At 43.6% G+C, this 25825-nt stretch overlaps 3 protein-coding genes across 5 annotated transcripts; all 3 read left to right on the plus strand.

Annotated features, from left to right (window-relative positions):
• Window positions 1–793: 793 nt before the first annotated feature.
• cnn2 (calponin 2) lies at window positions 794–8639 on the plus strand. Of its 2 annotated transcripts, XM_080464155.1 has the most exons (7): window positions 794–969; window positions 3544–3665; window positions 3762–3828; window positions 4216–4353; window positions 4438–4554; window positions 6824–6970; window positions 7258–8639. In XM_080464155.1, the coding sequence occupies exons 1-7, from the start codon at window positions 907–909 to the stop codon at window positions 7561–7563; spliced, it is 960 nt and encodes a 319-aa protein (XP_080320281.1). In that variant the 5' UTR covers window positions 794–906; the 3' UTR covers window positions 7564–8639. The 2 variants fall into 2 exon arrangements, with proteins under 2 accessions (XP_080320281.1, XP_080320280.1); XM_080464154.1 differs by having other exon boundaries at window positions 4216–4554.
• A 1369-nt stretch (window positions 8640–10008) lies between these two features.
• On the plus strand, window positions 10009–12229 carry rps15 (ribosomal protein S15). Its single transcript, XM_080464288.1, has 4 exons — window positions 10009–10217; window positions 10608–10693; window positions 11271–11505; window positions 12063–12229. The coding sequence occupies exons 1-4, from the start codon at window positions 10215–10217 to the stop codon at window positions 12174–12176; spliced, it is 438 nt and encodes a 145-aa protein (XP_080320414.1). The 5' UTR covers window positions 10009–10214; the 3' UTR covers window positions 12177–12229.
• A 978-nt stretch (window positions 12230–13207) lies between these two features.
• Window positions 13208–25082, plus strand: LOC308109964 (dipeptidyl peptidase 9-like). Of its 2 annotated transcripts, none has more exons than XM_080463876.1 (21): window positions 13208–13358; window positions 14578–14668; window positions 14870–15108; window positions 15291–15403; window positions 16027–16200; window positions 16767–16938; window positions 17047–17157; window positions 17238–17366; window positions 17464–17525; window positions 17603–17703; window positions 17969–18146; window positions 18239–18398; window positions 18506–18585; window positions 19038–19190; window positions 19673–19808; window positions 21049–21194; window positions 21339–21485; window positions 21575–21727; window positions 21943–22085; window positions 23589–23700; window positions 23949–25082. In XM_080463876.1, exons 2-21 carry the CDS (start codon window positions 14613–14615, stop codon window positions 24039–24041), a joined length of 2658 nt encoding a protein of 885 aa, XP_080320002.1. In that variant the 5' UTR covers window positions 13208–13358; window positions 14578–14612; the 3' UTR covers window positions 24042–25082. The 2 variants fall into 2 exon arrangements, with proteins under 2 accessions (XP_080320002.1, XP_080320003.1); XM_080463877.1 differs by having other exon boundaries at window positions 13212–13358; window positions 16770–16938.
• Window positions 25083–25825: the final 743 nt, after the last annotated feature.

Here is a 25825-nt window from a genome sequence, read left to right on the forward strand (position 1 = left end):
TGCGCAATTATGAGTCCCCCCAGCTTGCGCTGGACAATATCATCTGCAGTAAGGCACCGTATCTCTGCAGAACACCAGGCACACACGTCAATGGTCTTTTCCATAGTTTCTTTAGAAAATTGTGAAGACTGTATAACTCAGATCCGCACATTCTTTTAAACAAAAAACACACGATGCATGACTGTTCACACTACAAAGCCTATGTGGTCCTAGATGCGTCCCTGACCACCTCAGGGAGTGGTGTGAGTGAAAGCGATTTGGTGTCCTTTCACACTTGTCTTTAGTGTCTGGCCACATGTGATCGGCTCACCTGAAATGCATGTCAAAGTCAGGCGTGAACAGGCCCAATGAGCCAGTTCACCACAGGATAAACACACACACACACACACACACACACACACACACACACACACACACACACACACACACACACACACACACACACACACACACACACACACACACACACACACACACACACACACACACACACACACACACACACACACACACACTCAACATTGAGAAATGATGTTGGAGTCCTGTAACCTGCCTTCACTTGCACCTTTTCTGGATATTTGTTGAGGTGTGTAATGAGCGTGAAGGTGCGTCTGTCGGTGACGTGTTGAATATTCATGAGTCGTTTCACGGCGATAAGAAGCCGCCGTCTCGTGGAAGCGGGAGCAGTGAACCATCTTGACCGTCGGAGCGGAACTCTTCGGCACAAAGTGTGGGAGCGCTGTAATTGGCGGCCGTGAAAAGAGAAAGGAAGTATTTAGTTCAGCGCGAAGGCCTCATTGGAAGAGAAAGTTCGAGGCGATTTAGCGCAGATTTCATCCCGCATAAAGGTGTTTTGCTTCACTTCTTAAACAAACTCCTCACAGGAAAGTCGCAACAAGTTGGACCATGTCTTCATCCAGCTTTAACAAAGGGCCTGCGTACGGATTAACAGCGGAGGTCAAAAACAAGGTACGTTTATGAGTGTATATACACATTTTTATTAAATGTTTCATAATATAAAGAGATGACACGTTCATGCTGTTGTCGTTTCTCTACGCGCGGGCACGAGAGTCACCTGGCGTCCATTTTTAATGCGCGTGCCAGGTGAAAAGGTGGAGAAAGCGCTTTTTAATAGTTGAATAAAGTTTACTTGAGGCCTGCACAGTTTTGGGGAGAAAGTTTTAGAAGTACGTTTTTGTTTGTGTTTTACTTTTAAAGTTCGATTTTGGGTGTTTATTCCTCTTTGGCCGCTTGCAGACTCGCTTTAAGAAGGAAAAAGAAAAAGCGCAGTAGGGGCGTTGTCCCTCCTGGCACACAACTTTGTCGCTGTGGCAGATTAGTTTTTCCCACTTTGCAGCACTTTGTGCGGCTGTGTGCCCTGAGCCGTGACCCGCATTAGAGATAATGTCATTTAGTCCTCAGACTGGACGCCGTCCAGCTCCTCCACGGGCTTTTCATTTCTCTGGGAAATGGAAAGAATACTTTCCGACTTCCTCTCTTCTGCATCAGATGCACTGCTGTTTTTGGTTTCTTTCTCAGGGAGGGAGAACTCCCCCTTTTTCTTTACTTTGTTTTTAAAAAAAAAAAAAAAAAAAAAAAAAGTCTTCTGTGTTGACTGAAACCACACACACACACACACTCCAGAGGTTTGGTTTGAAGTGGAAAGCACCTTGTTTATTTGGACATGACTGAACATCCGGATTCACTTTAAAAGCCAAGGCTGATCACACACATTTCCTTTGTCTCACTAAAATGTAGTGTGTTGCAGCTGATTCTTGTAGTTTTTTGTTTTTTGGGGTTTTTTTTTTTCCATTTGCATTCCTCAGCTGTGCCCTTGTGTGGCGGAGGGGGTGAGGGTCATGTCCCCTCCCCAAATCTCCCATCTCCACAGAACAACTTGTGCCTGAAATACGGAAAGCCTGGAGATTTCCTCTGTCTGTTCCTGCTGATGGCCTTGAGAGGGGGAGAGAGGGTGAAGCTCCTAAAAAGAAATGATGCTCACTTGACTGGTATTTCCTGCCGTCAGTGACGTCGACCCTCTGTGTGAAATGTGAAGCACTAGAAGGTGTGTTGCCCCCCCCACCCACTCACTCCCCACCCCTCCTGCACCCCCCCATGCTTCACTGGCTCTCTGTCAATGGATCAAAGTTTGGACACAAAGCAGACACAGTGTCGATTCATTCATTCCTGCTCGTTCATCCCTGCACTGTGGGGGGAATTCCTCGCTTGTCACGGCAGATTACTTCTTCATAGATTCACTTTGTGGTCAATTAAAATCGCTACAGTTGTTGTTGTTTTTTTTAAATTATCCTTTATTATGCGGCTGACTGGGTATAGAGTTTGTAATTAGAAGATGGACATTCCTCGGAAGTGCCGCGAGCCGAGAGGCCCGCCTGCGGTGGGCCGTGGTCTCTGGGCGTCCTCAAGGACAGAGGGACGCGCTGTGAGTCTGCATGCAGTCCCTTCAACACCTTCCCTGGACCAGAAGAAACGTGGACCTGTTCCACTTTCTGCTTTTTCAGCGGGTCGCCGCGATGGCGTGGCCTGTTGTTTGAATGGCCTCTTTCAGAGCCGGCGGTACCCCATGCTTATGTCATCAATCAGAAAGAATGAATCTCAGTAACACCTCGACAGGGACGCCTTCGCAAGAAAGTCTCTCTTTGTGTCGGGTGGAGGCTTTAAAACTCGCCCACCCTGTACCAGAGACGGCCTTCCTGTGCTGCCGGGGAGACTCTCGTTTACTAAAACAGGATATCCGTGTTTGCTTGCGTCCGAGGTCATGTCGGTGTCACCTTTTTTTGTTTCTTGCTTGTGTTTCTGAAGAATTGACGCAGCATGAAGAGAGGGACGGAACCACGCGAGGCCGTGAGGCGTGAGAACACTTAAGATACATAATAAAAGTGTGATGACGTTGAATCAACATGGCAGCGTAATCAGCAGCTGTTACAAATGCAACTTCGTCATCAGAATCTAAAAGAAGCGTTCATATGTCAAGTTTGTTTAAGTAGCGGGTCTTTTTTTTTGTCTGATAATAACCGCCTGAGTCACTCGGTGGGACGACGTGCAGCTGAGCTTTCCGCTACTCAAAGTCTCACACGACAGAATATCTTTGACAAGTTAAGTCGGTTTGTTTTTGAACCGTGTCTAAGTTCATATCGCGGCGCTTCAGGTAACAAGAGGATGAGGCTGGTGTCAAACTACAATGAAATTCCATTTGTGAAGCAAGAAATGGCTAATACTAATAAACTGTGACTTTAAACTGACGTCCGAGCAATGAGGAAGATCTAAAATTTGCAGAATCATCCTCTAATATCATGTTGCATCAGTGAAGATGAAGAGCGAGCGGCTCACGACACTGGAGAGTTTCCAAAAGGTCATATTCAGTTTTTTCTTTATTGGGACTCTTGTAGATCTTTTTGAGCAAAGTACCAGAATATGAAGAAAAAAATGGGTCGCATTAATAAAAATAAAAAAAAAACGTTATCTCTGCTTTCTCATTTTGGTGATTGAAGTTTTTTTTTTTTTTGTGTTTTTCTCAACCAGATCGCACAGAAGTACGATGTTCAGAAAGAAGAAGAGCTGCGGCAGTGGATTGAGGAGATCACCGGCGCCACCATCGGGGCCGACTTCCAGAAAGGCTTGAAAAGCGGAGTCACCCTGTGCGAGTGAGTGGAGTCATTCTCGATGTTCGTCTGAGCAAAACGCTTGTTTTTTTTTTTCTTAATGTGCATTAAAATAGCATCGTCTTCATTCTGTCTCAGGCTTATTAACAAACTGAAGCCCGGCTCTGTGAGGAAGATCAACCAGTCGTCTCTGAACTGGCACCAGGTGAGTCGCCTGATGACGCACACCCTCTAATGGCCGGAGGGCGGGCCGACGGTGGCGGGTTAGAAAATAACTCGCTGTGTTTGGATGTTATTCTGCTCGGTCGTTCTACAAACAACGTGGCGTTGCATTAGCTTCTACCAGCCGTCCTTTCTCTCGTAGCTGCTTTCCTAAATGAGTCACGAACAAACGCACTTCCTTTTTAAAAGCCGGGCTGAAGCGTCCCATCACACCCATGTGTGCAGTGGATTAGGTGATAACCGTCCTATTTGGAGCCTTTCAAATCCCCGACGGGGAGATCATGAACCGTCCTCGGGATGAACGAATGTGTGCACTCAGTTGCTGTTAAAGTTGGAAAAAAACAAAAACCTGCTGTCGTCTGAATTTTAGCTGGAGAACCTGACAAACTTCATCTCAGCCATTACGGCGTACGGTCTAAGGCCTCACGACATCTTCGAAGCCAACGACCTGTTTGAGAACGGCAACATGACGCAGGTCCAGACGACGCTGCTCGCCCTCGCCAGCATGGTGAGTCCCGAGCTCCGACGACGACGACACGATCCTCTTATCGTATCATGTCTGGAAGCATTTATTAATGTCTGTCCCCTGCAGGCCAAGACCAAAGGCTGCCAGTCACGGGTGGACATCGGGGTGAAGTATGCTGACAAACAGGAGCGGATGTTCGACGCAGAGAAGCTGAAAGGTGGACAGTGCGTCATCGGCCTGCAGGTAAACTTTTATATCCGACAGGGAGAAAAGCACCTCGAAAGGCTCAAACTCCACTGACCCATAACCTTTTACTCTTCAGTTATAAGGCCACAATTCTAATGCTTTTCTCAATTATTAACATTTCTATGGGACCTTTTCTTGCACAACACTGCTTCTCAGATAAGTGAGAGTAATAAAAATGAGTTTATTTTTTTTATAAAACACCAATAAATCCTTCTGCAGCAGAGCTGGGGTTTTTTCAGCGTTGAGCCTGAAGCCGGTGCGGAGACTTTCCCTGTTGTTTGGTTTCACCCACGCTGAGGCGCCAACGTCTCTGCTGAACAAAGACGGCGCAGGAAGGCAAATGAATAGAGGGTGGCCGCTTTTCAGCCGAGACGGGAGTACGTTGAATAAATCCACCTTGAGCAGTGCCGACAGACTGACGCACACAGAGATCTCGAACGCTATTCGCACGGCAAACAGAGTGACACGCCCCAATAAAGCAAAACAAACACCTGCAGCCCCCCCCCCCCCCGTTCCTCACACAGGCGTGTCCAGCAGCTGGCAGCCAGAAGTGGCAGGGGGGGGGACACTTGGTAAACCTACACACACTTATTTTTTTAACCCTTTCACTGTCGTACTAGTCATTAGAGGACTTTTGCGGTACTGCTGTACGATCACAGATAATACTCAGCCATGCCTCACATGTGACCTGAGCTCCTCGGTCAGATGGGAGGAAAAAGAGACGGCCAGAGGTCGCCGCTTCATTGGAAAAACCGTCTGGATTCGTTTCCACGTTCTGACCGTTTTATTTGATCGATCTCTGAGTACTTTAACTTCTCACCGAGACCATTTCAAGCTTTTTACTGTTTTGAGATATTCAAGTGGAAGTACAAAGGTGTGTTCTCAGGCTTAACGTAGACCTCACTTTTTACTGCCTTTTTTTAATTTCCATATCTTTTTTTTTTCCCCACATATAGGTGAATTGAATGCTGCTTTTTTTAAAGTACATGTTAAATCAGTATCTCTGCTGACCTTACTTAAAGGGCTGATTCAGATTGAGGACCTGCTCACTAGTAACTTGTGGTTTTAAAGGCAGTGACTTGGACTACGTATGAGGAAAATTACATACTTGTAAAAATATGCTCCCGAAAGTACAGAAGCTCTGGGAATGCTATAATTACAGTAATCCAAGTATCTGTATTTTGTTCCTTACAGCATTAAGTCTCAGCGACGTGTTGGTTTTTAGACCACTGAGCAGAATCGGGAGCGGCTGCATCAGATCACATCATATGTGACGGTGCGAGACCAGGAAAGGCTTTAGACTGAAAGGCTGGACAGTGGAGACGTTTATCAACTTGTGCCAGCTTAAGACAAGGGCGTGCGTCAGTGTTGCGAGGTCGACGCGAAGCCGTGCGACGCGTGATCGAGAAGCTGCTCGTAATGAAACTACTGTCATGACCTCACTTACCCCGGTGACAGCTGCTCTTTGTGCCTTTCTGTTTTGTTATTGTAACACCAGGAACGATGTCAGACTTCTGAAGGCTGCCCCAAACAGTGGAGAACTAACAATGCTGCTTCTTGTTTTCCCCGACTATGTTTGTGTTGCCGTGCGGCCGTGGCGGCGAGCTGACTGAAGCGTGACGTGTTGGCTTCAGGTCGTCGCGTATAAACAAACATCCCTGACGGTGTCTCCGTTACTGCCACTGAGAGATCAGATGGAACTGCAGGGCGAGACGCACCGCGTCTCATCGTCCTCTGCACTGTGGGCTGAGCTCTGTGCGACGCGTGTGCATAACCCCGCATCCAGTTTTACCTGGAACTCTGCCAGCATTGAAGATGGATTAGTTAACCAGACTAAACAAGCTCGGTTTGTTTTTTTATTTAACTTGCCACACCAAAGAAACTTGTCCTGAGCGTGATCAAGAAGAGGCCATAGTGGAGTGGCGTTGTATCCTGCAGCGACGTGTCGCGCTTTGCCCCGTTTCCTCGGGTCGCTGTGCGAGAAGCGTCACATTGAAACACTCAGTGACAGACGTGCACAAAGCTCTGACTGTGGGAGGCAGTGTGACATTCCTACGTGCTCTGATGAGATAGAAACGGGGTTACGCCGCCTCCTCTGCTTCTTCATATCTGATTAAAATGGCTTCATTAGATTACTTATTGTCCTGTCTCACCACAGCGACTCTCTGTGAATAACAGTATGTCCCAAGTCCACCAATTTACTTTGAGTTTTCCCAATTCCCTCGTGATCGACATTGTGTAACCGGTTTCCTGTTTTTGTTTGCAGATGGGAACCAACAAGTGTGCCAGTCAGACCGGTATGAGTGCGTACGGCACCAGGAGGCACTTATACGACCCCAAGGCTCCGGTCCAGGTCCCCATGGACAACTCTACCATCGGCCTGCAGATGGGCACCAACAAGGGGGCGAGCCAGGTACTGCTGCGTGTCCGCGGCTCCTCGTAAAGTCGCTATTATAGGGCTGCGCAGAGGAGAACTCCCCGGGGCGTTTGCCGTCACTCCCTCCCAATCCTTCCGCTGTAAACTCCAGTCATGTTTGGTCTTGTTGAAAACTGTAAACTCTCGGATGAGCCGTCTAATCAGTGGTTTGTGGGGGATTTTTTATTTATTTTATTTTTTTCCAACGTATTGTTGCATAATTATAGAAAATTTACTGACCCTTTGTTTTCCTCTCTCTCTCTCTCTCTCTCTCTTTGCTGCAGGCCGGGATGACGGCACCGGGAACGAGGCGTTTCATTTACAACGAGAAGCTGGGCACAAACAAGTGTGACAACAGCAGCATGTCTCTCCAGATGGGCTACAAGGACGGGGCCAACCAGGCGGGGCAGAACTTCGGCCTGCCCCGGCAGATCTACGACCCCAAGTACTGTCCTAAAGCCGAGGAGGGCGCAGGCGACCAGAACGGGGCCAGCGGCGCCCGCGAGTACATCCCCGATTATCAAGATGAAGGTTACCAGGGTTACCAGGAGGAGGAGCAGGTGTACCCGGAGGACGGGACAGATTACTGAGCGGCAGGGGAAAGGTGGCACGTTGTGCGAGAAAACCTCAAGGCAGACAAGGTGGCTTATATTATATACCTGCAGGATAGTGCACCTTCTATTTTAGGTCATTTCCTTTTTTTGTAGTATTTTATGAAATGATTTTCTTACCCCCTTTTTTTTTTTTTTTTTTTTTTTACAAAACCATCTCTAAACATATCACGATGAATTTTATTTCTGATGTTTTTATATTCTACAAAGTGACCAGAGAAGCCGTAAGCTGTGTATCCCAGGGATTGTTGTTTTTTTATTTTAAATGTGCCAAAGCCCCACATTTCTCTGCCAGTGTTTTCTGCTGAATCACTCGTTACATGAAGGGAGATCCCTGTTATTATTATTATTATTATTACTATTTTTTTAAAGGGCAACACAAACTAAATCATTGGGGAGATTTTTTAATTTTCTGTTTTGAAGCAGTTGGTTTGAGGAAAAGGCCCACACTTTGTTCCTGTATCATCTGTGTGAAAGAGAATGTACATGTGTCTGTGTCTCTTCGTGCTTCAGAAGCTTCTTCATCTCTTCAGTATTGGTCCGGTATGAACCGATAGATTTTAGGTGTTAAAAAAACAAGAAAATGGAACAAACCAGTATCAGTTCAAGCCTTCTCTCTCTCTCTCTCTCATGTTTTATTATTATTTTTAAATCCTTTTTAACGGAGGAGAAATAGTTTTCAGAACCATTCCAGCAGGAGAGAGGCTTGTTGTCTTTGGACTAAACCCAGTTGGGGGAGAAGTGGATAAAACATTAACAAAGTTTCGAACATTCCAAGCCGGCGTGCTGAACTCGCTCACTCTTCATCGCTGGTTGACACGCGCACCAATCCTGTATTAGTATTTGATTATTTTATTTATAGATATTTGTGATTTGATAAGGGGCTGTGTTTTTTTTTTTTTTTAATTTTTGTTTTTTTACCTTGACTCTGAATAATATTTGGTATTGGACTATACTTTTTATTTTCTTCTGGAATAATCTTTATACCAATGTGAAACAAAGTTTGAATTGAGTTGTATGTTGTGAGTACCGTGTAATAAAATGGTGTCTTCTTTACTTTTGTTTTCTTCTTTGAGCCAGAACTCAGGGACGTGAAAAGATTGCTTACTATCAGTTCTCCGAAAACAACAGCTGTTTGTTTAAATTGTACTTGACCACAAGTAAAAGTACCATGACTTTTAGTGAGGGCACACATCAGTCTTCTCTGCCACTTCATACAATTGTTGCTGATCCCAGAATTTGAAAAATTGTGGCCTACTTACATTTAGTGACAGTAAGAATTACAACTTGTATTTGAAACCCTGACGTGTATTTGAAATCATTATCGTTCAATTCAGAGACAATGTGTATTTTAAGCTCTGACTAATTTCCATGAGTTTTCCACTTTACAACTGATTTTTCATACTTAAACACATTTCGGACTGAGTTTCTTCACTTTCACCAAAGTCAAAAAGTTTAAGTAATTTCAAAGTTAGTCATTTAAAATTCCCCAAAACAAATATCTTTAGTTCTGCTTGAGCAAAACATGTTAGTAGGTACTTTTTCCAAGCGTAAAGAAAATTATTTGACCGTCAAAGCAGCAAAGTTACTTTACTTAGAGAATACATGTAGCTGAAGGAAGCCCACTGTTCCATATTAATTTACCCAAAGTCCCAGAGCTGGCAGCCAAGCCCAGATGACCGTGGGAAGGCAGGATACAGCCTGGACAGGTCACCAGTTTATCACAGGACAAACACAGAGAGACACACAACCACACACACTCACATTCACACTTATGGATTCTTTAGAGTCGCCATTTATAGCCTCAAGTGCACACATAGGGCCACAGAAAGGCCTCAACCGGATTCAAACCATGGACTACTTACAATGAGGGAGGAGTGCTCACCACTACACCACCATGTGCCGGAGCTATTCTGGTTTTACTAAACATACATTACCTGACATGTTGCAAATTAACCTATTCATTTGTCAGACATCGCATGGCTTGCTTTTCAGCATCACACAACTTTTCTAGTCATTTTTCCCCCGAATACACACTTATTTTTATAAACACACTAAGGTTGTAATATCTGCTGTAATGTCTTCACTATTTACAATAAAGTGTAGATTTCTTTGTACATCAATGCATTCAGTTAAGGAGGAAAGTACAATAAAACATGTAAAACTCATCATCAAACTAACTACTTTAATCTTTATTACTCGGAATTTTTTTTTTAAGATCCTTTATTATTTCCTCCAGATGTGCAGAAACAACTGGGAAAACCATTCAGTGTGAAAGTTACTGGTGAGGAGAGCTGACATACCTGAGTGGGAAAAAGCAGAAAACGGGTTTGTCGCCATCAGCTGGGGAGAGGGAGAGAGAGAGAGAGGGAGAGAGAGAGAGAGAGAGAGAGAGAGAGAGAGAGAGAGAGAGAGAGAGAGAGAGAGAGAGAGAGAGAGAGAGAGAGAGAGAGAGAGAGAGAGAGAGAGAGAGAGAGAGAGAGAGAGAGAGAGAGAGAGAGAGAAAAAACCTTTATCGCCCTCCGCTGGTCATCAGAGGAACTGATAGCACCGGATGTTGGCCTGAAGTCCCGCGATATCTGCCCAGACGAGACTTGTGGCCGTTCTTTTCTACCGGAACATCAGGCAAGATGGTATGTGTCCCTTCACCACTGAGTCTAATCAAACTATAATCTAGAGGCATCTGCGCCGCAGAATCATTAATTGGGGCGTTTGGTTACATTATCCGATAACTCACCATGTTTACTCACTGTCAGATGAAGAATTGTTCCTAAGATAATTAGATTCCTCTATGTTCATAAGCGTCCGAGTAGCCGGAGCTTTGAGGCCGTATGTGGCTAAGCTAACCATTGCTAAAGAAGCGCTGGAATACAGACAATCTTTGAATTATTCCTATTTTGCGACTATAGTCAGTCGTTATAAGATACAGTGGCCGGTGGAGTGAATGGTTAATAATGACAGTGTGCCAACGTCTGCGCAAACTCGTCCATGCTAACAGCTAATGCTAATTGATGCTGTTCCAGGCGGATACTGAGATCAAGAAGAAGCGTACCTTCAGGAAGTTCACCTACAGAGGAGTGGACCTGGACCAGCTTCTGGACATGTCTTAGTAAGTCACACGTGAGCCTACTGCACAGCATCAGTTCACAGAACGTGAGAAGTGATGAGACAATCTTTTGGACTGGTATTTTGTTAATGATCACAGTATCAAAATATAGTTTCATGGACCTATCAAACAAATATTCCCTGAGCTCCAGTTATCTGCAGTTAAGATGAAAACATTATAATGACCTACTATAGTAGACATGTTGTGACACTTAATAAACATTCAGCAGAGGTTGATGGAACAAAATGAGGCTCACCAACAAGATGTTGCTCCTTTTATTCCACTTAGCAGATTTGTATTAGTTGATCAGTGGGTGGACTGAGGCTTCCCTGATCACCTTTGTTCATTGTTAAATTGAATGCAAGTCCTGTGAATTCATCTTTTTGTCATTGACAATATAAAAGCTCCCAGTAACTACAACATGGATCATAACTTCCTCAGGTTTTCATATTTCTGGTATTTCCCATTGTGTTGACATGAGTTTTCAATAATTGTGTTGTATGTTTGCCTGATGATTTATGATTTAATGTTGCTGGTATTCAGGAACTTCTCTGATGTCTTCTGTGCCGTGTCCCTGCAGTGAGCAGCTGATGCAGCTGTACTGTGCCCGCCAGAGGAGGAGGCTGAACCGCGGTCTGCGCCGTAAGCAGCAGTCCCTCCTGAAGCGCCTGCGTAAGGCCAAGAAAGAGGCTCCTCCCATGGAGAAACCCGAGGTGGTGAAGACCCACCTGAGAGACATGGTCATTCTGCCTGAGATGGTCGGCTCCATGGTGGGAGTTTACAATGGCAAGACTTTCAACCAGGTTGAAATCAAGGTGAGTTCATGTTAAGTGTGGTAGAGAGGAGGGACTGAGTTTCAACAGGCTCTGTCGGACCTTGGGGATTGATCGTTTGTTTTCCACCACAATATTTTCTTCTTGTATAGGTTTGTCAGTCCATTTGGAGTAGATGTTAATATTGAGTCCAAGACAATGTTGTAATCGACTGCATACAAATACAATTTGAACCCACAGTTAAAGTCAATGACATTAAAGCATCACTTGTAAACACAAAATATTATAAAATTAAGTTCTGATTTTATCTGGTATTTTATATACAAATCACTCACCAGATTTCAGCCTTCCGTGTATTGCATATATCATGCACCATGAACTGATATTGACTGTATTTCCTGATTTGCTCAGGTTCTCTTATTAAAGTCCCTGCAATATTGCTTAAATTAGAGCCATGTCATATATTTCTAAAATTTTAGATTTGTCATCACATGAATAATAAAGTAGGCTGTGCTCTCAGGGGGTTGGAGTTTGCTTGCTGTACAGCTGGAGCCTAATGGAGTGTCGTGTTAATGTGGCTCTGTTTGTCTTCTTCACAGCCTGAGATGTGTGGTCACTACTTGGGAGAGTTCTCCATCACCTACAAGCCCGTCAAGCACGGTCGCCCTGGTATTGGAGCCACACACTCTTCTCGTTTCATCCCTCTGAAGTAGAATGGCTGTATTCTTTGTAAAAATAAAAAAAAACTGGGTGTCCCACACAATGACTGTTTTGCCCCTTTTTTTTCTTTTTTTCTTTTTAAATATATATGAAGTTGCATTGCTGAATGTTGTGAACATAGAAACGTGGTAAGTGGTTTTTAAAGGTTTTGATGACTACTGTGTAAAACTGAGATTAGCTGTCTAGTTGTATCTGGAGTGACTATAAAAGTCAATGGTGACTGGTGTCACTTTTCTAAAAGCAAATCTGGGTGATAATTTCATGACACATTGAATATCTTTTCAATGTGAAAGCATTGGTAAGACAGGTATTTACGTAAAAGCTGCTGCTGCACTAATTGGCTGTTTTCATTAAAATCTAAATCCCGTTGTGTTGCTGTTGAGATTACCTAATTGATTCTTTGTCCATGAAAAAAGCTGAAATTAAACTTCATCTCAAATACCTACAATTTAACTGAAGATTGGTCAGCCAACATATTGTCTCACTGATGATTTACCGTTATAGAAAGTCTGACTAAGCAACTTGTGAATTGATCCTTAAACTCTAAAACCCTTGCACATCACGTTGACTAAACTTATAAAAAAGAAATTGCCTGGCTGGTTTCTACTCAATTCAACTTTATACAGCACCACATATAACAGTCATTTCTAGGTGCTTTTAACAGAGAAACCCGACAAATGAACAATGTGGCTCTGATGTGACTTCTATCACTCAACACAGCAACCTCATTTTGACAGGATGTATGCTATTTTGTAACAATGCCATTTAAACAGATCTTTTGTCTTTTCTTTTAAAAATATGGAGTATAGATATTCTTTTTTTGGTGCAAAATATAAGAAAATGAAAGAAAAAAAAAACCCCAACGTCCTCACGACGTTTAAGAATATCTAAATTGATTTAAGTTTTGACAGTTCATAAAAATTCAAATCAATTAAAATAAATCTAAAAAAAAAAACTCCCTCCGCCCATGAAAAAGCAGTGCGGCCCTGAACAAAGTTCCGGTGTGTCCTCATCACCACACTGAAGGTTCCGCTTTTTTCCGACCTGGAATCCAGTTCCGTTCTGTGTGTGGCCGCTCTGGGCCATGGAGACATTCTTTAGCTGCAGCAAAATCCCTTCGTTGACACCGAGCTAAGCAGGTCTCTAAACTGCGAGAAGAAGCAGTGGCCACATCGGTAAGTATTCCACTGAATTTCGGGTTGTTTTGTCGCGACACCGGCCCGAGCGTCTCTTAATAAATGGAAGCAGCTATCGTTAGCGGCTACCTAGCTCTCTGCTAGCTCGTTAGCTGCCGAGCTAAGATGACAGAGAAGAGCTGTCATGTCAAAATGTATCAAATCAAGATTTTATGAAACACACACGGCTCGACAAATGGCAGTTTACAACAACTGTGGATTTAATGCTTCGCTGTTGAATGTGAGTTGGCGTGGGCTCCGTGTAGTTAGCCGTCCCAGATGGATTTGCCGGTGTTTTTCCCGGTCTGACCGAGGACTTCCAACCCGAGAACAAAGATCCGAGCGAGCTAACGTTCACGGTTACCGTCCGCTGTGCCGGTATTTTACCGATTCACTCCACATGTCGCCCAGCCCCAACGCCAGCCGGGGTAAAGCTGTCAGGGATCCAGCTGACCTCAAGTAGCTGCTGCCACGATGAACTGTGTTACACCGTTATATAATTTCACATTTCTGTCCACAAAGATGTCACGTGAAGTTGAAGTTGAATGTTCAGGGGACATTTAGTAGCAGGAGGCAGTAACTACTAAAGTTGACAAGCTTTCACTTTTTCATCCAGATAAAGTCAGGTCTATGTTTGGTTATATATATGAATATGCGTGTATCTGTTTCCCCTTAATAACGTAATAGTATTAATCATTACAGCACTATTATCGAGGATTTTTATTGTTATGGTGTAATTACTGTAATGTCTATGATCAAGCATGTTAACATCAGTAATAACCTTGTTATTCTATCAAAACAACACTGTATAACAATCACCTGAGTTGTTAAGAGTGTGTGACTTTTCCCACAGCTGTTTGCGTCATACTAATCCAGCACAGATTATCATTAAAGGAATGTGGGGTATTCCCTAAATCCCCATACCTCACCAACAGCAGAGTACGACTTCACCTCATTGTGTGTTAGTAAAGATGAATAATTCTTGTTAATCAACATTGATATTTAGAGTCTATTAAAGCTCTCGGGTCTTCTGTTTTCAATCTATTTTTCAGGTCCTTTAACCCTAAGACCTTAAATGGCTGACTGATTCATATCAAATATTTTGTCCATACAGAGCGCTCACTATAAGCAATTCTCCCCCTTACCTACTTACCATTCCTAACACCATACCTCTGCTGATGAATTTAAAATGTGCGTTAAGAGTGTAATCTGTTGACAGGTTACAGATTTGGAGACAGGAGTGTTGACCGGTGAATGCATAGAGTCAAGAAGGTCAAACTTTGTGACAATAAAGAGGGTATCTGGAAAAGGTACAGTATATTTCATTTGTCTGTTTTAACATTTAGACTAATATTTGTTACATGAGTTTGCCTTCGTTCACGTGCACATGTTTTTCTGAAATTACTTGCTTCTCATTCTATGTTTCTCTCAGTTCTTGAGTTAAAAGAATGCATACAGGCGTGTCTTTGTTTGAGTTCCACTCATCAGGTCAGTGTGTTGTTCCCACCCAGCTGTGTGACTGTGAGCATGACGGCTGTGGACGGCCTTTCGGACAGCTCGGAGGTGGTGGACATGGAGGACGTCCCGTCTCAGTTCTTTGTGGAGAAACACTCTTGGGAGGGGCTTCGGGATATTATCCACTGCAGCAGAAAGTACTCCGGCATGATTGCCAACAAGGCTCCCCATGACTTCCAGTTCGTGCAGAAGAAGGATGAGAATGGACCTCATTCCCACCGGTTGTATTACCTAGGTAGGCTTATTTCAGTTTAGAGATCGCACCTAAACCACCTCATATAGACTGTTGGTTTTTATTGTCAGTATATTGCTCCTTTGTATTCCCTCCATGTGACCCGAGTCATGTTTTGCTGCTTCAGGCAGGAGCGTTTGTTGTTTTGGTTGAGCAGCCTGTGTCGCCTCTCCGTGTGCTTACAGGAATGCCTTATGGAAGCCGAGAGAACTCACTACTCTACTCAGAAATCCCCAAGAAGATTCGGAAGGAGGCCCTCTTAGTGTTGTCATGGAAACAGATGCTGGATCACTTCCAGGTGAATTCCCTCTCTTTTGCTGTTCTTGCGGTGCCACCAGCGAGCAGCTCCATCTGCTGAATCCAGAACGATGCGGTGGGACGGCTCAAACGCCTGTGGTTTAGTCACATGATTTACACTAACATTGCATATATTTGCACACTGAAACACATTTTTGCTATTACTATGACATATCGGTATCAGAATATATTTGATACTATGATTTTGTAACACTGTACAAGGTTTTAGCTTTTTTAGTTTTGACATATGATGTGAATTTGTTAAATTCCTTTGCCCTGAGTCGCTCAGTCAATATAGCCACACTGCTGGTGACTTACTCCCAAAAATCTCATTGTATGAGCATTTGCAAAACCATTGTTAGTCATTCCTACAATATCTTTAAAACATATGCGGCTCCAGTTTGTGGGCCGTGGCTGGCACAGGTTGAAGAAGCAAGCTCATGCCCCAAATTTTCTGCTTAAAATCTGACTGTTGACAGTTTGTGAGTCCTGAAGCATTTCCCTTTACTCCCAGCAGTTACATTGACAGAAATAATTTCCTCAAAAGAGACCAACAAAGTATCTTAAAATGATGACATAGTGAACTCCAGTGTTGTTCATATGATGTCCTGTTGTTTCCCGAAGGCGACACCACACCAGGGAGCCTACTCTCGAGAGGAGGAACTACTGAGGGAGCGCAAGCGTTTGGGAGCATTTGGTATCACTTCTTATGATTACCATTCTCAGACGGGCCTGTTCCTCTTCCAGGCCAGCAACAGCCTCTTCTACTGTCAGGATGGGGGCAATAACGGCTTCATTGTGAGTACTCTGGATTTTCTGTTCAGCAAGACAACCATTTTTCTCTTTGAGCCATTAGAAAGTAATCATATCTCCCCGTATGCACAGTACACACGATATTTGTTGTCAAATCGGTGTCTTCATTTTAAGATTCATTGAAATTAATCACATAGTCCTTTCGGAATATGCTTTAATACGTCAAGTTCCCATCAGATCTTTCTCTGAGCTCATTTACTTCACTTTGAAAATCAGATAACTGGGAGCAATCAGATAATCCTCATAATTAAATCTGATTGGGAAAAATAGGTTCACATGTTTCAGTCCATTATCAGACTTGTTTTGGAGTACGATACACCAATTCTGATGAGAAAGTACGAAATCAATCAGATTAACAGGTATGCTTGCCTAAAGACGTCAGAGTATCGGGCATGAATTTTAGTATTTAAATCCAGGTTTTCATAATCAGAACGGCTGTTTTCTAATAAAATGTACCTCGTTATGCAATTTACATAATCACTTGAATAAACTAATGAATGCATGTAAACTGGCCCTGTACGGCTAATTAAGGCTGCGTGTCTTGTCTTTAGCAGTCTGCTCCTGTAAAGCCTGTGGAGATCAAAACCCAGTGCTCAGGGACCCGCATGGACCCCAAGATCTGCCCTGGTGACCCTGACTTCATAGCCTTCATCAACAACAACGACCTGTGGATAGCCAACGTTAAGACGGGGGAAGAAAGGAGACTCACTTACTGCCACAAAGGTCTGAAGGCTCTCTCTGTTTGTTAAAAGGGTGCAAATGTGTCTCAAATGGTAGATTTCAGTCATTTGAATCACGTCTTTTTCTTAACTTGTCGTTGATTCCTCCCAGGTGTAGATAATGTTAAGGAAGACCCCAAGTCTGCAGGTGTAGCAACGTTTGTCATCCAGGAAGAGTTTGACCGTTTCACAGGTTACTGGTGGAGTCCGTCAGCGGTTGAAGGTCAGAATCTAATCCTGTGATTTCAGTCAGCGTGCACGCAACGCGGTTTGTTTGTACTTACATTTACTATCTCCCGTCAGACCCCAGTGGAGGAAAAACGGTATATCTTCTGTATGAAGAGGTGGACGAGACAGAAGTAGAAATTATTCATGTTCCGTCTCCGGCTCTGGAGGAGAGGAAGGCGGACGCATACAGATATCCTCGGACAGGTTTGTGCAGCGGGACACACACTCAGATTTGAAGGAAATCTGTTTTGCTTTCTTTCTCTTTATTTTAATTTTTATCGGCCAAATATTTTATTCACAGGCAGCAAAAATCCCCAGGCTACCCTTAAACTGGCCGAGATTAAGACCGATCACCAAGGAAGAGTAAGCTTTACTATCTTTGTTGTCCTTTGTTTTGTTCTTGTTGATGTTGTTGCTAATGTGCTAACGTGTATTTGCAGATTGTGAGCACACAAGACAAAGAACTGGTCGTCCCATTCAACTCCATGTTTCCAGGGACAGAATACATCGCCAGAGTAGGATGGACAAGTGACGGGAAATAGTGAGTGTTGCAGTCCTAATTGTGTTCATTTTTATCATTTTTTTTTATTCAGAAAAATAAAAAGTGCAGCTTTAGTTGGGATTTCAGACATTGCGACATTGGTTCCAGCTGCACAGACGCACAATGCTCCCATTAGTTTTCACAGATGTTATTTTGGAGTCCAGTAGAGCTAATTGGAGGCGTTCTTTCGAATAGGGTTGCTTCCCTGATTGATTGGTCTTACTGTGTCAGAATCTTGAGTTTTTACTGTGCCATGTTTCCCCAGCGGCTGGGCAGTGCTGCTGGACCGCAGCCAGAGGAAACTCCAGCTTGTCCTGCTGCCTCCAGCGCTCTTCATCCCCGTGAGCGACGACCCGGCAGCGAGGCAGGAGAGTCTGGCGGCCGTGCCCGTCAACACGCAGCCGTACATAATCTACGAAGAGACCACCGACGTCTGGATCAATGTGAGCGTTTCCACATGGCCCCAGGTCCCTCAAAGCGAATATCTAGTCATGTAATAATAGCTTGTATTGTGTCTTTGTTTGTTTTTTTGCAGGTTCATGATATATTCTATCCTTTCATTCAAACGACAGAAGAGGAATTTAGTTTCATTTGGATAAATGAATCTAAAAGCGGTTTCAGCCATCTGTTTAAAATCACTTCGCTGTTACAACCGGGCAGTTCCCACTGGACAGAAGACTACCGTCATGTGGAGGGTAGGGGGCAAAGAGATGCGATCACATTTATTACTAAAACTTATAAAAAGTTATCTATCACTTTTTGGTTTCTGTCAGACTTGAGTACTGATATATTATTCCTGCAGGAGACTTCAAATGTGCAATCAAGGAGGAGGTCATGCTGACCGCTGGAGAATGGGAGGTGCTGGCCAGACATGGCTCCAAGGTCAGGGAACAAGTGTTTTAGTCCTGAATGCATGACGTCAGCCTTCAACAAAACGCAGATGTTTCAATTATTGAAAAACATAGTCACTTCTGCTGATCAGCCTGAGAAGGCACTTTTCCCCGGGGATGGTCTGTCAGGCTTCACAGCTGACTGCACTCTTTTGCCTTTTTTTCAAAGGAGGTTTTTGTCGTCAGTTTGGTCCTCTGGGATTGTACGCTGCTGCATTGTATTGAAACTGATGGGCGGTAGTATCCTACAGTCTGTGACAGTGATGAAAAATGTCCAGTTCTGTAGAAGCCACTAAAGGACTCTCATTGTTTGTATTCAGAGTCATCGAATGTCAATTTTCCAGTCTTTGTTTATTTGAATTTCTGTATGCTTTTAAGATGTCACAAACACATTGATATGCTGCTGTTATCTTGTCATTATTCTGTATTTGTCTTCCTCTCTAGATCTGGGTGAACGAGGCGACCAAGCTGGTGTACTTCCAGGGCACCAGAGACACTCCTCTGGAGCACCACCTCTACGTGGTCAGCTATGAGTCACCCGGAGACGTGGTCAGACTAACCAAGCCCGGCTTCTCTCATAGCTGCTCTGTTAGTCAGGTACAACATCCCTTTCGTGTGTCTGCTCCTTTGTTTCCAGTGTTGCTGAGAAAACTCGACAGCTCTGGCCTTTTTATTTAAAGAGCAAACATGTAGGAGCTGGTGTCTGAATAGAAATATTAGTTGGACCTAATGTACGTGAAAATACTAGATGGTGAACTTGAATCTGGGGTATCAGTCAAGAGGACAAACTGTTTCCTAAAGCTTTAAGCCATGCATGTATTTTGTTTTCCAAACATTGGATTGAAACTGGATTATGTGAAGAAATTATCCAAGCATGCAAAGAGAGATCATGGTAAAGTTTTACACCACTGAGCAGCAGGGCCAGTGCCTGTCACTGTAAACTGGAGGAACGTTCTGGAAGATGAATGTTAGCTGTGTTGTTTATGCAATTTAGGAATATTCCCATGAAGCATTGCGTGGACATTCCTGTATGTTACTTTCTGTCTCTTTATATTAATGTTGAGCCTCTCTCTCCACAGAACTTTGACTTTTTTGTCAGCCACTACAGTAACGTGAGTACGCCTCCCTGCGTTCACGTCTACAAGCTGAGCAGTTCGGAAGGTGACCCGCTGCACATTGTGCCCGAGTTCTGGGCCAGCATGATGGAATCGCCAGGTAAACAACAAACATTACACGGCCACATTTTGTTTATATACTAATAGTCTTCAGATGTAGCTGCTGCATCATGGCCTGTAAACAAGTAGTGGCTTCATAGAAGAAGCATCACTGCAAATAAACTGACCATGATTCTTTGGTTTGAAATGCTTCTAAAAAGTCAGTTTATTTATTTGCCAGTTGAATCAGAAGCACCACATGTGGTCAAGCAACATTTGAAATCTCAAATCAGTCCAGGTTTACATGGTCACTGGTCGCTTCAGAACTCAAGTATCACAAGTCGTTGGATTTGAGGAGTCTGCAGAGAAAAGAAACAAATTAGGCGGCAATTAGATTTAGATTGTTAATTATATTTGTCTATACAATGCTGCAAACATGCTCAATGTGAGGATTCAAACCATAAGCTGCTCCAGAAAGTAAGATCTAATTCAGAAGGCCGAGCTGCAAGACTTAAGTGTGAATGTCGATGTGAAGTGAAACAGCATCTGGAACTGATGCTACCGGAAAACCTTTTTCCTGGTGTCACATTTTGTTCTGACGCGAGCCTAAATCAGAGCCAGTCAGACTCAGTGCAGCTCTACTCAGACTTGTGCGTTGAGTACATTTTCTAAACAACAAAAAGCATTTGTGAAGGAGTGCAGTGGAGAGGAGGAAGTTTGCAATTAGATTGTAGATTAGATGGTCAGTTTTTATCTTCTGTTGTCGCCACACAATGCAACCATCAGATAACGTGGAGCCCAAACATGGTCATTACGCGTGCTTGTGTCAGACTGTTTGTTGGTTTTTACTCGTGTTGTTGTACAATAACGAGTGTTTCTCCTGTGGCCGAGGAATCTAAGGGTAATTACTCCCACAGTCTGTTTTGATGCTGTCATGTATGAAACACCTGGCACTTTAGATGAGCAGTAATCTGAACTGTTGAGCTTCTTTTCTATTTTTTACGGTGCATTTGTGACTTTTCACAAGAATATGTATTAAAGTTATTAGGAATCATTTGTGTGTAGTTTTTATATTTCCTGGAATGACGTAAAGTGTTATTCCTGTTGCTATGCATGATTTAAATTGTAATTAAACTGGCTTTTAAGGGTTTGAAATGATGTATAGAGGCAACAAATTCCAAAAGTGAAAAAAATCAACAAAATATTTTACATAAACTTTTTCACTGTAGTTTCTATCCAGATTATTTCTGGGTGTAAAGCTTGAGTGTTTAGCTGTTGACCTTTGCCATCATGTCCTCCAGGATGTCCGGGAGATTACAATCCACCTGAGATTTTTGACTTTCCGGGGAAGTCGGGCTTCCAGCTGTACGGGATGGTGTACAAGCCTCACAACCTGCAGCCTGGCAGGAAACACCCCACCGTGCTGTTTGTGTACGGAGGCCCGCAGGTTTGTGGTTACATCCGTCCCATTCTGCTTCAGCTTGTCCAAGTGACAACAAGTGTTGCTTTGAATACTCCATATAGCCTGTAAATCTCTAAAGCTGAAGAACTTTCATTCGTGTGTGATTGTTTTTATTTCATTTTGTTTTAGGTGCAGCTGGTCAACAACTCCTTCAAAGGAATGAAATACCTCCGTCTGAACACGCTGGCCTCTCTCGGCTACGCCGTGGTTGTCATCGATGGGAGGGGTTCCTGTCAGAGGGGACTTGAATTTGAAGGAGCGCTGAAGAATAAAATGGTACGAAATGGACGAGTCATAAAGATTCACAAAGATGGGAAATGTCCTTGTGCAAGTGTGAGTCCCTTTCTTTGCCTCTGCTCCTCCAGGGCCAGGTAGAGATTGAAGACCAGGTGGAGGGGCTGCAGTATGTGGCGGAGAAGTTTAACTTTGTGGACCTCAGCCGTGTAGCCATCCATGGATGGTCCTACGGTGGCTTCCTCTCTCTCATGGGCCTCATTCAGCGACCCAACATCTTCAAGGTGAGGAGAACTCTCATCTTTTACCTTTATCATCAAGGCGCTTCCACTTCCTCCATCAACCAGCATTCCCTGCTGCCACAAGGTGTCACTGTTGAACAATTTCTTAAACAGTTTCCTCTTTAACAGAGCCGGGTGCCCATGAAAGGCTTAGGGCTTCTTGCTAAAAGGCTGATCTCTATTTGCTATAACGCATGAATTTAATTTATTTCTGCCAGTTGGCCATCGCCGGCGCCCCAGTCACTGTGTGGATGGCCTATGACACCGGCTACACAGAGCGTTACATGGATGTGCCTGAGAACAACCAGCAAGGCTACGAGGAGGGATCTGTAGCCTTGCACGTGGACAAGCTGCCTAGCGAGTTAGTACACACGCACACACACCTACCTCATATAATTCACACTCAATCTGTTTGTGTCTTCTTCTTTTTTTAATGGAGCATGTGATAGATATTTACAGGCGCGTTTTGTGCATGCCTGGACATGGCTGTTGGTTTCTAGGAAATAGATTTTTATTATCATTAAGTCTGACACCTGTGCATCAAAATAATATGCTTCAGCAAATTCTTGATTTGATGTCACTCTACAATCCTACATGATCTGAAATTACATCAATCAGCCTGAGCAGCAGCACATCAGGGATAATTAGAAGAAATGAAAATGAAAAATATAAAAGATATGAAAACAAACAAACAAAAAAAGACTATAAAGTTGATGCAACATAAGATGCAGTGCAGCATAACACTCGGTTTTACTGAAAGCCAGCAGAAAACGTCTCATTTTAAAGAGCTGAGCGTTGTAGCTGTCCTGCAGCTTTCTGGGAGCTTGTTCCAACTATTTGGTGCATAAAAACTAAAAGCAGCTTCTGCATGTGACTCTGGGAAAAGAAAGCTGGTTTGATCCAGGCGACCTGAGAGATCTGGATGCTTAATAACACAGCAGAACAGCTTTGTAGTGCTTTGAAGTCACTGGGTGGAAGGAAGCCAGCGCAAATACGTGACACCACATCAGTCCATGTGGTGAAGAGTTTATAACAGAAGGTCACCAACACTGGTGCAAAAACACATCATGGAACTGGGGAGCTATCTGACCAAAGTGTCTTGGGGTAAATCGTTTTTCCATATTGGTAGATGATGAGCACATTCAGCACCACGAGATGATTTCTTCTTTTGAGTTAATGATAGGCGCAGAGATGAAATGATTACAATGTGAGGAGACAGGCTGGATGAAACCGGATGAGTGTTCAGGAAACCCTGAGGAGCCGACATCATGTCGGAGCGTTGCTTTCAGGACGTGAAATCAAGTCTGAACGCCTTTGAACATGATACACTTCAGCCGTTTTACAACCTTGGACAAGTAAAGTTGTGCAGATTCTTAATCTTCTGAAGAAGCTAATCAAGACCTTTTAATGTACCCGTGTTTATTACTGGTATTTAGCAATCTCATCTCGCATCTCACCACAACGTCTCAATTTTGAGTCCAGGCTCCGGCCATGTTTTATCAGAGTTTGCATGTTCTCCCTGTGGATGTGTGGGCTTCCTCCCACAGTCCCAAAACAATATTTTGAGGGTAAGTGGTGACCTGAAATTACCCGTAGAGCAGTTTAGAATATAGGGTGGTGGTACTGATCAATCTAGTTTGCCTCCTGACACAACCTACCTCATTCTACACACCCAGAGACAAATGGGAGTGTTCAAGAATACCAGTGAGGGACATAAAACAAAATAACGTAAACACTTGTGGTGTTTATTTCTATTGACATGCACCTTAAAAGTAAAAAAGATTCACACAAACAGAACATCAATTTCTTGATTGAAAGTCACAGTTTTTGTTTTAACAAAATGTCTTTCCCACTCTCACTCCAGGCCCAATCGTTTGCTTATTCTTCATGGATTTCTGGACGAGAATGTGCACTTTTTCCACACCAATTTCTTAGTGTCACAGATAATCCGTGCTGGGAAGCCCTACCAGCTTCAGGTTGGTATCAAAACTTTGTTTTGGACATTCAAGTGCGCATGTGACTACACTCCCAAAATAAACACCCAGCTGAATATAGTTTATAAATGTATTGTTGGTTATTTAGTATTGGGCCCGACCTGTTCACTACAGTTCTTGTACTTGTTTTGTTTAACCGAGGGTTCTGCTGAATCAGATTCTGTTGATTGCAAGCTTTGGATGCCCTTGTACCTTTCTGCTAACCAAGCGGCTCTGTTTATGTTTGCCAGGTTTACCCCAACGAGCGGCACAGTATTCGCTGCCCTGAGTCTGGAGAGCACTATGAGATAATGCTGCTGCACTTTCTACAACAATACCTCTGAAATGAGACCGCGGGGGAGAAGCAAAGTCTAGTTTCACCTCTGTCCTCCTGTAACCCTCCAACTATCTGCTCATCTTAATTCCTTCCCGCTCCTCCATCCCAGCCCGCCATCAAGAACGACGTCCCACCTCCCAGCCGCCAAAGACAAAAGTTTGTCTCTCCCATGAAGCGGTCATCTCACTGCTCTACTGTACCTCCCTCTTCGCGGTCTCTGTCTTCTGTCTCGCACTCGCTCGCTCTATCTCGCCGTGCTCTCCTCTTCTGTACAGTCTGGAGTACGCGTACGAGCACAGAGGTTTTGGTGTGTCGCGCTAAAAGTTGAACAAAGTTAAGGACATTTGGAGAAACGTCAGCAGGCTGGGTCACGTGGACTCTGGCTCACCCGCGTTCCTCATCTCCACATCCGTCATGGTTATTGCCAAATGTTCTTGAATCCACTTGTTCTCCCCGCCCCGCCCCTCCCTGGCCCAGACCCCAACCTCAATTGTTTTAGCCACTTCAGCCAGTGCTAGGAACAAGGTTACAGTCACTGATATGAAAAGGAACCTACACACACACACACACACACACACGCATGCATGCAGACATGAGCGCTCACACAGTATGTACAATACAGTTTATGTCACACACAGACACTCACAGCAACAATCTCTAAACATACTGTGAGTCTGTACCTTGCAGTTTGATGAAGAAAGGAGGATACTCCCGGCTCTTCGTCTGTTCACTTGTTTTAAGTGTTTCCTTTAAAATAAACTATTTTTATGGATTCTTATGCATTTTTTTAATGAGCGCTCACAGGAGCCGCTCAGACATTGTTTGCGCCGTTTTATCCCATCACATCACATCATATTGCTCGAGACGTCTGCTTGCCTTCTTAACATATAATTTATATTTGCCAAAGTACCTCTTGACTCTTGATCTTGCTGGTATTTCCTTTTTTTACTGCAATAAAGACAACAAGAGGGTGAGCACTGGAGTCTTACAACAGCTTTGTACCACCGAATTTGTACATGATAATGAATAAATGTATGAATCAATCACACGCTGCCTCTTTTAGAATCTTCTTATTGTTTACGGATTATTCAAACTGTTTGATGTTTATCACAATGCAGCCAGGCATCTTGGATTGCAAACACATTCATCTCAAGTGTGGTCTCCTACATTAAAGCTACACTCAGCCTTCATTATTACCCCTCCTTCATATCGCAGTTCCACCTGACCAGACCTGCTAGTAGTGCTTTATAGCTCTGTAAACACACGGAGAGGCCCTTCTGCCTTCATTCCCTGTGAACAGCTCTATCTCCATGGTAACCTTTACATAATATTAATGAGTGATGTCTCTCCACCGTGTTTTCACCCCCGTTGTTGGAGACAGGCTGCAGCCCCTGCCACCACACTAAGCATGAAGTGTTATTAGGCGGATGGATGAGGCCTCGTTTTAATTATAACACCAGACACATCAGGTTCTTTTACATTGAAGTTACGCCTGACAGCACGCGGCATGCTAAAGCTGAGTACTTATTAATATTTTTACAGTTATTGCACCACTCTGCCAACTTTGAAGATGTTTAACTGAATCATTCACTTTTGTGTTGTGTCTAAATAAGCCAACACACACATCAAAACACATTAGTAACCTGTAAAATTATGGTCTGTAGCTCGCTTGATACAGTCATGGAAACCGCAAGATAGGGTGCATGACCAAAGTGAATTAGATAAGACAAAGTTAATACAGCATTGTTTTGTCTGTCTTGTGTAATGTGTTAAAAGCCACTGTGCTGTACC

Source organism: Lipophrys pholis, assembly GCF_963383615.2.
Source record: "Lipophrys pholis genome assembly, chromosome: 1".
Taxonomy (NCBI): domain Eukaryota; kingdom Metazoa; phylum Chordata; class Actinopteri; order Blenniiformes; family Blenniidae; genus Lipophrys; species Lipophrys pholis.